At 45.5% G+C, this 14,205-nt stretch overlaps 1 gene segment (V, D, J or C); it reads left to right on the top strand.

Moving 5' to 3' along the window:
- Positions 1 to 572: 572 nt before the first annotated feature.
- Positions 573 to 13,986, top strand: LOC144695320 (Ig gamma-2A chain C region-like). The segment is given in 6 exon segments: positions 573 to 698; positions 2,895 to 3,272; positions 7,041 to 7,358; positions 8,425 to 8,745; positions 11,498 to 11,816; positions 13,696 to 13,986. Coding segments are annotated over 5 exon segments (1,194 nt in total).
- The last annotated feature ends 219 nt before the right edge of the window (positions 13,987 to 14,205 follow it).

Below are 14,205 nucleotides of genomic sequence, written 5' to 3' on the forward strand. Positions count from 1 at the left end.
GTCTGGCGCTGCTCTGTCCTCTTCCTGAGGAACCACAGCGTCCTGAGCGTCCCTGTGTTCCCTTCTTCCTCTCACCTTTCTCATCCTGCTTCTCCTCTTAATCCTTCTCTCCTCCTCACTGGAGGATGAGTCTCCAACTGAGACCACAATGCCATCTGTCTCCGAGACATTTCACCCCTGGGTAACGAATATGAAAATAATCAATCAAAAGAGCCCTCTGAAGCAGAGGAGAGTCCTCCTGATGAAACAGCATCTAAAAGGTTCCTCTGTTCAGTCACACGAGCAGTCCCTGCAGTCAATGAAGTGTTAACTGCTAAGCTGGGACTCTGGTGTCAGCTGCAGTTTTAAAACCTGCCCAAACAAGCTCGCCTATGACAAAACAAATTCCCCACCGGTTGTGATTCTCACCCTAAAGGGGTATTATTGCCATCTGAATGTATTATAGCAGTGTGTTGGGTTGTTAACAACCTTAATTGCCGCCCCCAATTTCAATTTGAAATAACACGGGTGGGTTTCCGATTTTTTGACCCGTTCGCGTACCGTATTATCGCAAACCGGTGTGATGACATCAGAAAAGGCGCCCAACGTCATCACAGCCCCATAATACGCTCTGTGAAGCGGCAAACGCTCCCATATTCTGCCCAAAGAATATAATGAATGGGCCAGTTTTAGAAGAAACTTTCCATGTGCTGTACAAGGTAACTTTGGCTTATTTATGCCTTTACTTTATAAGTGAACAATTAACCTGCACATTAGACTGTTGCAATAAGTGAATCGCACTGTGGGATAGCGTACACGACAGCAGGTCAATATTCAGCAGTCCCCTGTCTTACTTTCAGCTGCAGTTTTGAGCCACTCAGAAACAATCAAATGCCCCTCAGTCTGCTCAAACGGGCTTAAGATCCAAACCTAAGTACGGGCAGCTTAGCATACGCCATTTGCAAAGAAAACTCATGTCTCCTGGACTCAGCTGCAAAGCTCAGAAAATGTGGCAAGTGTTGCTCATGCTCGCTACCCACACAGGTATGCTGCTCATTTTGTATTGCTATCCTGTTCTATTTTCCTCTTTCCTTCAACCACCTCCCCACAACTTCTCTTCCTTTTCTACCAACTTGAAGGCACGAGAGTTCTAACAAGGTGATGGTTCAAGGCTTCTCCAAGTGATCATAAGGGTTGTGTATATAAACAGCGAGGGCCGGCTTGCAATCAGTGTAATCTACAGAAAGACATGACTTGTATTAGCTCCATAGCCACCAACAGGAGTCACTGAATGAGGAGCAGAGATGGGGGAACCTGAGTGATTCTTCCCCAGTTCATGACCATGAGTTGAACGGTGGCTCGCTGCTATGGGTCCGAATCTGGGCTCTAATCCTGATTACTGATGCTTTCGCCCACTTTGCCTGCCGGATTCTGCTATTCATTTTATACTGTTGCTTTCGAAAGAGAATTGGATAATTATCTGAAGAGGTGAAAAAGTTCAAGCCCAATGGAGAAGAGGTAGGGCAGTGGGAGAAGTTAAATTGCTCTTGCAGAGAGCCCACATGGAAAGGATGGGCCGAATGGCCCCCTTTTGTGCTGTAGCCATTCTAAAATTCTATTCTAATTTGCTGGGTGACTTGTCTCACCTCACCATATATTGGGACCTTTTCTGTGGGAGATGGGGCCTGTTCACCAGACGGGTTGCACCTGAACAGAGCCGGGACTAAATTCCTTGCAGACTGATTTTGCAAGTGCTTTTGAGGAGGGGTTAAAGTAACTTGGCAGGGGTGTGTGAACCAGGAGGTAATATCAGAGAGGAATACCAAGGTGCAGAGAGAGACAGAGAAAGACAGACAGCACAGGAAATATTGAGGTATTAGGTAGAGGTCAGTGTAAGAGGGAAAGGAATAAAATCTCAGTTAGGTTTACTGTGCATTATGTGAATGCATGAAGTGTGGTAAATAAGGTTGGTGAGCTGCAGGCTCAGATAATCACATAGAAACATGGTGGTATGGTGATAATGAATGCCTGGCTCAAAGGAGGGCAGGACTGGATATTAAATATTCCTGGATACAATGTGTTCAGGAAATATAGGGAAGGAGTGAAAGAAAGGTGAAGGGGTGGCAGTATTGATTAAGGAGAGCCTTACACTGTTGGAGAGAGAGGATATCCTAAAGGGGTCAGAATCTATTTGGTCAGAGCTAAGAAACAATAGAGGTACCTTTGCTGGGCATCTTCTAAAGGCTACCAACCAGTGGGAAAGATAGAGAAGAACAAATCAGCAAGCAAATAAGTTCAAGAATTATAGTGGAGTTATAATGGGGACTTTAATTATCCGAATGTATACTGGGATAGTAATGGTTTAAAGGGCAGAAATGGTCAAGAGTTTCTGGAGTATGTTCAGGAAAATATTCTACATCTACGATTTTTAAAATTCTTTCACGGGATGTGAGCATCACTGGCTGGGTCAGCATTATTGCCCATCCCTAATTGCCCTTGAGAAGTTGGCACTGAGCTGCCTTCTTGAAACGCTGCAGTCCATGTGGTATAGGTACACCCACAGTGCTGTTAGGGAGGGAGTTCCAGGGTTTTCTAGCCTCCTATTTCTATATTTACTAGCACCTGGTACTGGGAGTGCCCTAGAGATTACTGCTTTTGAGGTCCTGCTTGCTAGTTTGTTCCCTAAACTCTGCCTTCAGGAACTCATCCCTCTTTCTATCTATGTCTTCATTGGTTGTAAAGTACTTCAAGGCATCTGGAGGTCTTGAATTGTGCTATATAAATGCAAGTCCTTCTTTATTTCAGAACAATTCAGTGTGTTAAAAGAAATAATTCTTACCTCTCTTTCGTCAGTTACCTTAAATCTGTGCTCTCTGATTGAACATATGTCTTCATGCATGTGGATTTTACTGCAGGTCTTGTAGCAGCTGACGATACTCTCTATATATCACCCATAACTCTGACTCGCTGGGAAAACGAAACAGTGACGTTGAATTGCTTCACCACCAGGAATCTGGATAACTATTACTTAATTTGGGGATCTGCAAAGCCGGAGGATCTCATGATCTCGTGGATTCTTTATTGGGCCCCGGGTTCGAGCACTGCACTTTATCCGTCTGTCGTAACCGAGCGATTTACTGGCATAAAGGACTGGACCAGCAAGAAGTTCTCTCTAACAATAAGAAATCTTCAAAAGGAAGATTCCGCCAGATATTATTGTGGCAGCTCCAACACCTATTTTCCTTTCAGCACTGACTGGAGCGGATGTGGAGTTACTCTAAATGTAAAAGCCGGTAAGTTTCCAGCCCTGTCTCTCTTTATACCTCTTTATCCATCTGACAGAACTCCAGCACATGGTGGTATTGTGATAATGTCAGTGAACTAGTAATCCAGTGCTGAGTAGCAAGGCTCGTGCTCTGGGCACACGTCTTCAAATCCCATCATGGCAACTGGTGGAATTTAGTTTCAATTAATAAATCTGGAATATAAAGCTAGTCTCATTGATGGTGACCTTGAAACTATCATCGGTTGTTGTAAAAACTCACTTAACGGAAGGAAATCTGCCGTCCTTACCCACTCTGGCCTACATATGACACCAGAGACAGAAAAGCCCACATCCCCTGTTAAGAATAAAAAAAATCATGATTCAAGCTATCACTTTTGGGCAGTGCAGAGAGGTGCACTGAAAGGATGAGGGATTAAACTCGTCTCTCTTGTTCCTGCGGCATTGGTGGAGGGAGTTCTCTTCGTATCCTGGCCAACATTCGGCTTCAGTCAACACGTGCCAAACCATATTAAAAGGTTAAAAGCAAAATGCTGCAGATGATGGAAATCTGAAACAAAAGCGGGAAATGCTGGAAAAATTCAGCAGGCCTAACAGCATCTGTGGAGAGAAAGACAGAATTAACGTTTCGAGTCCGTATGACTCTTCTTCAGAGTCTTAAAAGGTTGCTTAATGAATTTACACTCTAACTCTTTCATTCAAACCAAATCAGGGGACAAATTAAAAGGCAGCCCCTTAAAGGGAAACTGCAGAAACAAAAGACAAACATGAACTTCCTGTTTGGCTACACATCAAGAAGTAATTAATTGGCTGTACATTGCTTCGGGATGTCCTGTGGAGTTGAAAGGTGTTGTACAAACACCAGCTGTTTTATTTTTATCATGAATTTATGTATCTACCTTTCACGGCGCAACACTAGGAGTGTCAGCTTGGATTTGTGTGCAAGTCTCTGAAGAGAGGCTTAAGCTCTCAACCTTCTTAAGTTAGAGACAGAAGTGTTACCAACTAAGCCATGGCTCACACCTTTTTAAAAGCTTATCTTACCTAAAGTTTCCCTTCTTGCCATCCAAGGAGTCCATAGCAAACACATCCCTGATTACACTGGCCGCCCCTCCAGTGAGCGTTAATTGGCTGGAGGCGGGACTTCTGCCTCTCAATCGGGAGGAAGCCCCGGCTCAGGGAGCTGCTGGCCAATCTGATTGGCCGGCAGCTCTCTAGTCCCTGCAGCGACCAAAGCTGCAGCGGACAGAAATGGGAATGTAAGCAATCCCGGGAGTTCAGGAACAGGTGGTCTCAGGGCGGGGAGGGTAGGTGAGGCCTTGGGGGGTAGACAGTGGTGGGTTGGGGTGTCGGTTGAGAGGCTGAGAGTGGAGGGGGAGCTTTTGAGAGTGGGTACCTAATGTTAAAAGGAGGCTACTTGTGGAGGTGCCGCCCCCTCCCCCCACCTTACCTTCCCGCCCCCTCCCCCCACCCTACCTTCCCGCCCCCTCCCCCTACCCTACCTTCCCGCCCCCTCCCCCTACCCTACCTTCCCGCCCCCTCCCCCCACCCTACCTTCCCGCCCCCTCCCCCTACCCTACCTTCCCGCCCCCTCCCCCCACCCTACCTTCCCGCCCCCTCCCCCCACCCTACCTTCCCGCCCCCTCCCCCCACCCTACCTTCCCGCCCCCTCCCCCCACCTTACCTTACCGCCCCCTCCCCCCACCTTACCTTACCGCCCCCTCCCCCCACCTTACCTTCCCGCTCCCTCCCCCCACCCTACCTTCCTGCCCCCTCCCCCCACCCTACCTGCCCGCCCCCTCCCCCCACCCTACCTTCCCGCCCGAGGCCTCAACAGGGTTAATTTTCGGGATTCCCCCCCTGCCCCTGAACTCCTCCCACCAGCCTGAAAATTGAAGCTGGGTGGGCAACAGCCCTTAAGTGGTCAATAATTGGCCGCTTAAGGGCCTCAATTGAGGCAAGGGTGGGACAGTTGTTCTAGGCCTCGCCTGATCCAATGTAAGATCACAGCGCGGTTGTGGTGCGTGGAAACCCAGTGGGAAGCCCATTGAAATTTTTTAGGGTCAACCACAGCCACACCCTCCCCCCCGCCACTCCCTACAAACCTGCCAGCAGGGGAATGTGAAGTTTTGCCCAAAGTGTTAAACATGGTCCACGAATTTCTAATGAATGTAAGTACAAATAATTTGATCTCCTACTTTTTAGCTCTATTCAAAAACGTTTAGACTTTAATCCATTCCCTCTTACTCTCACCCCCACCTTACTATCTCCTACATTAGTGCCAACTGCCCCTCCAAATTCTCTGTGCTCCTTGGTTTTCCTCTCTGATATTACCTCCTGGCTCCCTTTCCCTTCCCCATTGAATTTACCTCAGTCAGCTGAATAGTGGAACAGACTTCAGGGAGTGAATGGGCTACTCCTGTTCCTTTTTAAAAGTAGCCACTCAATGTAGTCCTGAATCTAGTTCCTGCCTTCTTCACCAACCATAGTAAAATGACTTTCAGGAAGGTTCACTTAGCAATAATCAGGACTGGAATTTCAGGCTAATTTCCCCCTTCTTATCATCCAGACACTTTGGGTAGCTGTATAAGCTGAGCTCAGGTGACTGCACAACCATACAAGGATGTCTCCTGCTACCTCTATGAACACAGCAACATAGGGAATAGGAGCAGGAGTAGGACATTCGGCCCCTCGAGCCTGCTCCACTATTCAACTGGATCATGGTAGATCTTCTACCCCAATGCCATCTTCTCGCACTATCCCCATATCCCTCAATAACTTTAATATTTAGAATCTATCGGCCTTTGCTTTGAACGTACTCAATGACTGAATCCCCACAGCCCTCTGGGGTCGAGAATTCCAAAGATTCACCACCCTCTGAGTGAAGAAATTCCTCCTCATCTCAGTCCTAAATGGCCTGCCCCTTATTCTGAAACTGTGTCCCTTGGTCCCCTGGTTCTAGTCCCACCACCCCTCCTTGCCCATCTTGCCACCGCCCCCCCCACCCCCCACTGCCAACCAGCCAGGGAAAACAACCTTCCCGCATCTACCCTGTCAAGCCCTGTAAGAGTTCTGTATACTTCAATGAGATCACCTCCCATTCTTCTAAACTCTAGAGAATACAGGCCCAGTCTTCTCAATCTCTCCTCATTGGACAATCCCACCATCCCAGGGATCAGTCTGGTGAACCTTCACTGAGCTCCATCAATAGGCAAGTATATCCTTCTTTAGGTAAGGGCACCAAAACTGCACACAAAGACTTCAGATAAGGTCTCACCAAGGTTCTCAATAACTACAGCAAGACTTTCTTACTCCTGTACTCAAATCCTCTTGCAATAAAGGCCAACAGGCAATTTGCCATCCTAATTTTTTGTTGCACCAGCATGTTAGCTTTCAGTGACTTAAGAACAAGCACACCCAGGTCCCTTTCTGTCACCATTTGATCTGACTTCATGCCATGTCATGCAGCACATTTACCCCAACGCCATTGGTAGAGCCCAGGTTTAATAGGAATAGAGGGAATTTTAAGGTGGGGGCGGGGCAGGAAAACGCGGCCAGCCATTCAAAAGTCCACTGTCTTTGGTGGGACTGGAAGGTCCGGCCAGCGGGAGGGGCCATAAAATTCCGCCCAATGTGTTAATATGTTACCATCTTTGAATCTTGAACACAAGAGATTAATTCAAACTTGGCACAGTAAATTTATGTTGTCAATATTTGTATCAGGTTGTGTTTACACATGGTTGCTGTTGGCTTAATGACAGTTTTATTTCCATTTCAGCTCCCTCACCAGCACCTCCGTTGGTTCATTTCCACAATCCACACCCTGAGGACATTTTCCAACAGAAGAACATTTCACTGCTGTGCGTGGCCGAAAACTTTTACCCGGATGACCTTTCCATTTCCTGGCACGTAGATGGTGACAAGGTCCACTCGGGGGTCTCGCATTCTGCTTCCCTATTAGCTGACAACGGCACCTACACGAAGATCAGTAAACTGATAATTGACACATCTCAGTGGATCAAAGGCTCTATTCTCAGCTGCAAAGTTTCACATGAAACACTGGCTTCACCAATCACCAAGCACATCAGTAATACTGGTAAGTTTTACACTGGGTTTTTATTAGTGCCATTCTGGGGTAGAAATTCATCTCCAGCATGAGCACAGAATGAGCAGACCCACCTCTCAATATTAGTTCTATTGAATTCAAGAAGCTGATTCCAAACACCCCCATTCTACCCAAGATGATTTCCAACCTCATTGGCCTCCTTGCCTGTTTCAGTCTTTCTGGAACTGGGAAGTAGAACAATCTGAGATGTAACAAGGCCTGTGAAGAGCACGTTTATCAGGACAGAGCAGCCCGCTTGATTGGAACCCCATCCACCACCTTAAACATTCACTTCCTCCACTACCGATGCACAGTGGCAGCAGTATGTACCATTTACAAGATGCACTACAGGAATTCACCAAGGCTCCCTTGACAGCACCTTCCACACCCGCTATCACCTAGAAGGACAAGGGCAGCAGGCAGATGGGAACACCACCACCTGGAAGTTCCCGTCCAAGTCACCCACCATCCTAACATGGAAATATATCGCCGTTCCTTCACTGTCGCTCAGTCAAAATCCTCAAACTCCCTCCCTAACAGTACTGTGCGTGTACCTACACCACATGGACTACAGGAGTTCAAGAAGGCTGCTCACCCACCTTCTCAAGTGTAATTAGGGATAGGCAATAAATGCTGGACCAGCCAGGCATGTCCACGTCCTGTAAATGAATTTAAAAAAAAATTCCCTCACGTAGACGGCGATCACTAGCTACTTGCCAGGGAAAGTGATTGGATCTCAGACACAGGATTTACTTCAGGAACAATTCAATCCCATAATGTAATCTTAGGTAGGTGGGTATTTTGGAAAGGTGTGATCTAAGTGGTTAACATCCAGTTCGCCAGGAATTATTTAGTGAGGGTTTTGGGGGGGAGGTAGGTGGGGGAGGGGTGTGGGGGCTCTAATTTGAACTTCGTGGCCAGGGTCTAAAAGCGGCAACAGGTCCCGAAGGGCCTCCTACATGCAAGTATTTAGTTTGTACTTGGTCATTCTCGCTAGGATGTCTATGTTGATTCAACCTCTTGATATGACACCAGTGCAATTGTAATTGATCTGTAGAGCGGTACCCAATGGAGCCAATGCTTTATATTTTACCACCGACCTTCGAAGAAATTGACATGACGGCAAAGGCAACCCTCACCTGCCTGGCAACTGGCTTTTACCCGATGGAAATTTCCTTCCGCTGGCTCATTGATAACAGTCCCGTGGTTGACAACATCAAGAGCTACCCACCCATTCTAAATATCAATGGCACCTATTGTTCCCAAAGTGAGTTGACTACATCTGCCCAGAAATGGAACCATGGCTCTGTCTATTCATGTGAGATTCAGCATGTGTCAGTGCCTGACGGGATCGTTCAAAACATCAATAAAACTCTGGGTAGGAAGACTCTGTTTCATTCTTTCTCCTTTTTTCTTTTCACCATTTGATTACAAAATGGAAATATATATATTTGTCCCGAATGAGACATTCAATAGATAATTCTTTGACTTGATAACTAATCTCATAATTATCTGCTGTAACAACAACTTTCATTTATATAGCATCTTTAATTTTACCAGACCCCATCCCCCCCACCCCCACCAGGAGTGTTATGAAGCACAAATAGAGACTGAGACATATTCATGAAGCTTGGTCAAAGAGATGGGTTTTAAGGGGTGCCTTAAAGGTGGAAAGAGACACAGAGGAGGAGATGTTTAGGGAGAGAGTTCCACAGTTTAGGGCCTAGGCAACCACCAATGGTGGAGTGATTAAAACTGACGAATCTCAAGGGGCCAGAATTGGATGATCAGAGATTTGTGGGGCTGGAGGAGGTTACAGAGTTATGGAGGAGGGATTTGTAAACAAGGATGAGAATTTTAAAATTAAGACATTGCTTGACTGGGAGTCAGTGTATGTCAGTGGAGACAGGAGTGAAAGAGGAATGGAACTTGGTGCGAGTAAGGGCAAAGGAAACAGAGTTTTGGATGACCTCTAATTTATAGAAGGTGGGACGCCAGCCAGGGAAACATTGGAATAATCGAGTCTAGAGGGCACAAAAGCATGAACGAGGGTTATAGCAACAAAAGAGCTGAGGCAGGGGCAAAATCGGGTAGCATTGCGAAGGTGAAAATAGGTCGTCATAGTGACGGTGTTGAAATGTGAGAGGAGTGAATGGAATATGACACCAATGTTGCAGTCTGGTTTAGTCTCAGAGAGTTGCCAATGAGATAAAAGGATTTGGGAGCTAGGGAATGGGATTGGGCTGGGTGGTGGGTGGTGGGGGGTTGGGGGGTGCGGGGGGGGTGCAAAGACAAATGGCTTCAGTCCTCCCAAAAAATAATTGGAGAAAATTCCTGCTCATCAAGTATGGACACCTTGTGACCATGAACATGGGGTCAACAAGTGGCAAGAGGTGTGTTTAACACATTGTGTTGAAGGGGCAGAATCACATCGACTGCCTCTTGTAGGTCCCACATGATGCTGAATTCCACTGACTGTCATAGAACTGAATATTCGGCAGGGCAGATAACAGGAGATCATTGCACAGATGTTGGGAATAACAGACGGTTGGACATCAAGGAGATGGAGAACAGGTGGCAAATGTAAGAAATTGGGGAATGGGGAACAGACTATAAAAGTATGGATAATTGATGGGGGGCTGTGGATAATAGGCAGTTAATGTTTGGATATCGGGGGTTGGATAACAGGTAGTAAATATATAGATATAGTGGGGGGTGAAGAACAGGCAGTTAATGTATAGCAGATGAAGAACTGATGGTAAATCTATAGATATTGGAGGTGTGAATAAGAGGCAGTCAATGCACAGACATTGGGATGATGTATAACAGGCAGGAAATGTATGGATATTGAAGGGAATGGTAATGCACGAACATTGGAGATATAGATAACGGGCAGGGGACATGTGGGGGAATGGTTAACAATCAGTTAATTTGTATAATGGTTAAATGTTGAACTTAACAGCAGCTTGACAATCTGTAAAAGTCCTTCAAATGGAAAGTTATGTGTTCCTTTTCCTGCAGCTCATCACTAAAGAATAGAACTTGCTTTTCAAATTTATAATTTCCAATTTTACAGCTTTTACTGACAATGCGACTGGCTGCGCAAGGCTAAGCTACCAAATCATATAAACCAGACACTACTTTACATGTGAATAAATTAGGGCTAGTACAGTAAATTTGGGTTGTAATAACAGGATAGAAATTCATTCTGGACAGTAGAGAAGAATAAGCAATGTTTGTGCATTAACTGCCTGTTACAGACTCCACATCATATCCATGAATTGACTGCCTGTTACACACCCCACCTCATATCTAGGCATTACTGCCTGTTACATATCCCACCTCATACCTGTGCATTGACTGCCTGTTACAAACTCACCTCATATCCATGCATTGACCGCCTGCTACATACCACCACACGTCTGTGCATTGATCTCTTGTTATCCATCTGCCACCCCTGATCTTTCAGGTGGAGTCGATGACAGGTCGTTCATGTGATGCTGCCCCTTCTGCACAATATGTTGGACATATCTCTAGTTGTTTCCTGATTTAACTTTCATGGCAGTGAGAAACCCAGTCTATCAATAAGCACTGAGTCTCCCACCTCATATTCATACATTGACTGCCTGTTACACATCCCACTACTATCCGTGCACTGACTGCCTGTTAAACATCACACCTCATATCCGTACATTGATCGCCTGTCACACATCCCACCTCATATCCATGCATCCCACCTCATATCCATGCATCCCACCTCATATCCATGCATTGACCACCTGTTACTCATTCATCTCATATACGTGCATTACTGCCTGTTACACATCCCACCTCATATCTGTGCATTGGCTGCCTGTTATCCATCTGCCACCCCTGATTTATCAGTTCCGCAGCAGTCAGTGGAATTCAGTAGCAGGTGGGGTCAATGACAGGTAGTTCATGTGGTACTGCACCTTCTACCCAATATGTTGGACACATCTCTAGCTGCTTCCTGATTCCATTTTCATGACCGTGAGAAACCAAGTCTATCAATAAACACTGAATCTCCCATTCTAAAGTAGCGTTAATGGCTGCCAGGACCTTGATGGACAATATCCGTTGATTAAGTATTTTATTTATGCTTTTAACAGAACATTTCTTCCGTCAACCAACGATAACCCCCATCAAACTTCAGTCTGGTGACACTCGGCAGCAACAAACAGTGACCCTGGCCTGCTTTGTGTCAGGTTTTTATCCAGCTGATATTTATGTGACCTGGAGAACCGAAAGGGGTTTGCAAGTGCTGGAAAGTGTGACGAACTTCCCGGTGGTGCAGGACACGAGCGGGACGTACAACACAGTCAGCCAGATGACCATTACCCTAGCAGACGTGGATCGCACGCTTACATACATGTGTGTAGTCGGACACGAGTCTCTCACATTCCCAATAGAAAAATGGTTTCAAATCAGGTAAATTCCTAATCGCGATGGGTCCGGAAAACTTGTTCGATCTTGAAAATTCTAGTGGCCTGCACATATGAAAGACGGTGGCATAATGGTAATCTCACTGGATGAATAATCCAGAGGCTCCAGGTGAATGTGCTGGGGCCACGGGTTCAAACCTTACCACGGCAGCTGATGGAATTTGAATTCAAGAGAAAATCTGGAATTAGAAAGTTAGTCTCACCAGAAACTATAATTGATGACCATTAAAAAACCTACTAATGTCCTTTAGGGAAGGAAATCTGCTGTCTTTACCTGGTCTGGCCTACATGTAACTCCACACCCACCAATAATGTGTTGACTCTTAACTACCCTCTGGAATGAGCAACAAATGCCCACATCCCATGAAAGGATAAAGAAAAACAAATGCGGATCTACTAGCAATTAGGGATTATTGAGACAAGATTATAACCTTGAAAAAACTCAGCAGGTCTGGCAGTATCTGCGGAGAGGAGCACAGTTAACGTTTTGAGTCCATTCGGACTTGAAACATTAACTGTGATCTTCTCCACAGATGCTGCCAGACCTGCTGAGCTTTTCCAGGTATTTTTGTTTTTGTTTTGGATTTCCAGCATCCGCAGTTTTTTGCTTTTATTTTAAGATTATAACCTTGCCCGGAGAGGGCTTAAAGTTTGCAGTTTTCCCAGGTGACATAATTTTCCTGACAGAGAATCAAGCTTATCAAAGACACCCCTCACTGCAATCTCACCATCCCCACCCCTCACCACAATCCCCACCCCTCACCACAATCCTCACCCCTCACCACAATCCTCATCCCTCACCGCCATCCTCACCGCCATCCCCACCCCTCACCGCCATCCCCACCCCTCACCGCCATCCCCACCCCTCACCGCCATCTCCGTCCCTTACCTCCACTCTCACAACCCGTGTCTCCAGTTCCCCACTGCCCCTGGCCCCCAATCTCCTACCTCTGATCTCCTGCCACCCGGCCCCGCCCAATAGCCACCGTTCTCTGACCTCTGACCTCCCCCGGCCTCTGATTCCTCAGGCCTCTGATAACCCACCTCACTGCATCCAGCTACCAAACCCTCCCTCCCTCCCTCTCTCTTCTGCATTCCCCTGACTGCAGCTTAATGCCAATGGCCTATCTTCCTGACAGCCAGCCAGTTTCTCAATCTTCTGGCTGCTGCTGGGAAATGGATAGTGTGCTGATAATTACACAAAAGGCCAAGTTAAGATAATCAGTCAAGCTTGTAATGTGGCTCATTTATACTTGCTAGAAGTGACATACATTCATGCACATGGGCCAATTCCAAGCAAATAAAGGGAATATGTTCAAGCCTTGCACCTTTTTTGAATTACTGGGGAGATTGGGGAGTCTCATAGTCCCTCATTGGCTGAGATGCTGCCATGGAGAAAGCAATCAGAGTTGACCTGCCAACCAATAGCAACCTTTTCTCCTGTGGTATAAATTGTCGTGATGATTTGAAATTTGACATTCCTGTGTTTGTCCTGATGAGTGCAAGATGAAAAGCTTTGACATGTCTCTCATTTTAGCAATATTTGAGAAAATAAATGTTAATTAGCTCCAACCACTAAATCCAAGAGGCTCTGAGGGAAACCCATTATTTTAGTTTAAATGCAGCTCATGTTGCTCTCTCCCTACTTCCAAGTAAAAATCCAGCCCTGTGCCTCTATTCATAAAGCTGAGGATCCCATTGTCTTTTCTAAAAAAAAAATCATGTATCATTGCAGCATTTAATTGTAATATCCATTTGTGATAATTTCAGCTCGTTGCGTCCGCGTAGAAATGCCCTAAACTCTAAATTTAGCTCCACTAACCTGCCTGTTTGAGATAACTATTGAAACAATTCTTCTCTTTTAGTTGATGATCCTGCTGATGAAGAATCCAATCGCCTGAGATTTTCATCTGTCCTCACATATTAGGCGCTGGAGTGATATTCATCGTGGAAAATCGTTACCATTTATTTTGTTCTCCTACCTGCTCGCTATAGATACTTGATGTGAAAATAATGATAATATTTTCCCCTTTGAGATTTAACTCAATATTATGTTAATAAAATTGACAATTTCAGCATATGAACTACAAACCTCTAAGGAATGTGAATTAATCTTAGAGATGTTGCAAACATCAAATAAAACATCAAACATCTCTGCTTAATTCTTTTTTAATTCTAAGCAGCCAACTAGAAGGTGGAGATGCACCTTCTAATATCCATAAATTAGTTCACAATATAAAATCGATTGTGTAAATGTTAGAAAGCATTGGGAGCCATTGGAGGTATGTTTTCAACAAGCAGACTAGAAGAAATGAAGAAACCAATTACTGAGCAACAGAAAGTTGAATGATTTAATTTCTAAAACAAATTATGTT

The sequence above is a fragment of the Cetorhinus maximus genome, chromosome 21, assembly GCF_964194155.1.
Source record: "Cetorhinus maximus chromosome 21, sCetMax3.hap1.1, whole genome shotgun sequence".
NCBI classification, from domain to species: Eukaryota; Metazoa; Chordata; class Chondrichthyes; order Lamniformes; family Cetorhinidae; genus Cetorhinus; species Cetorhinus maximus.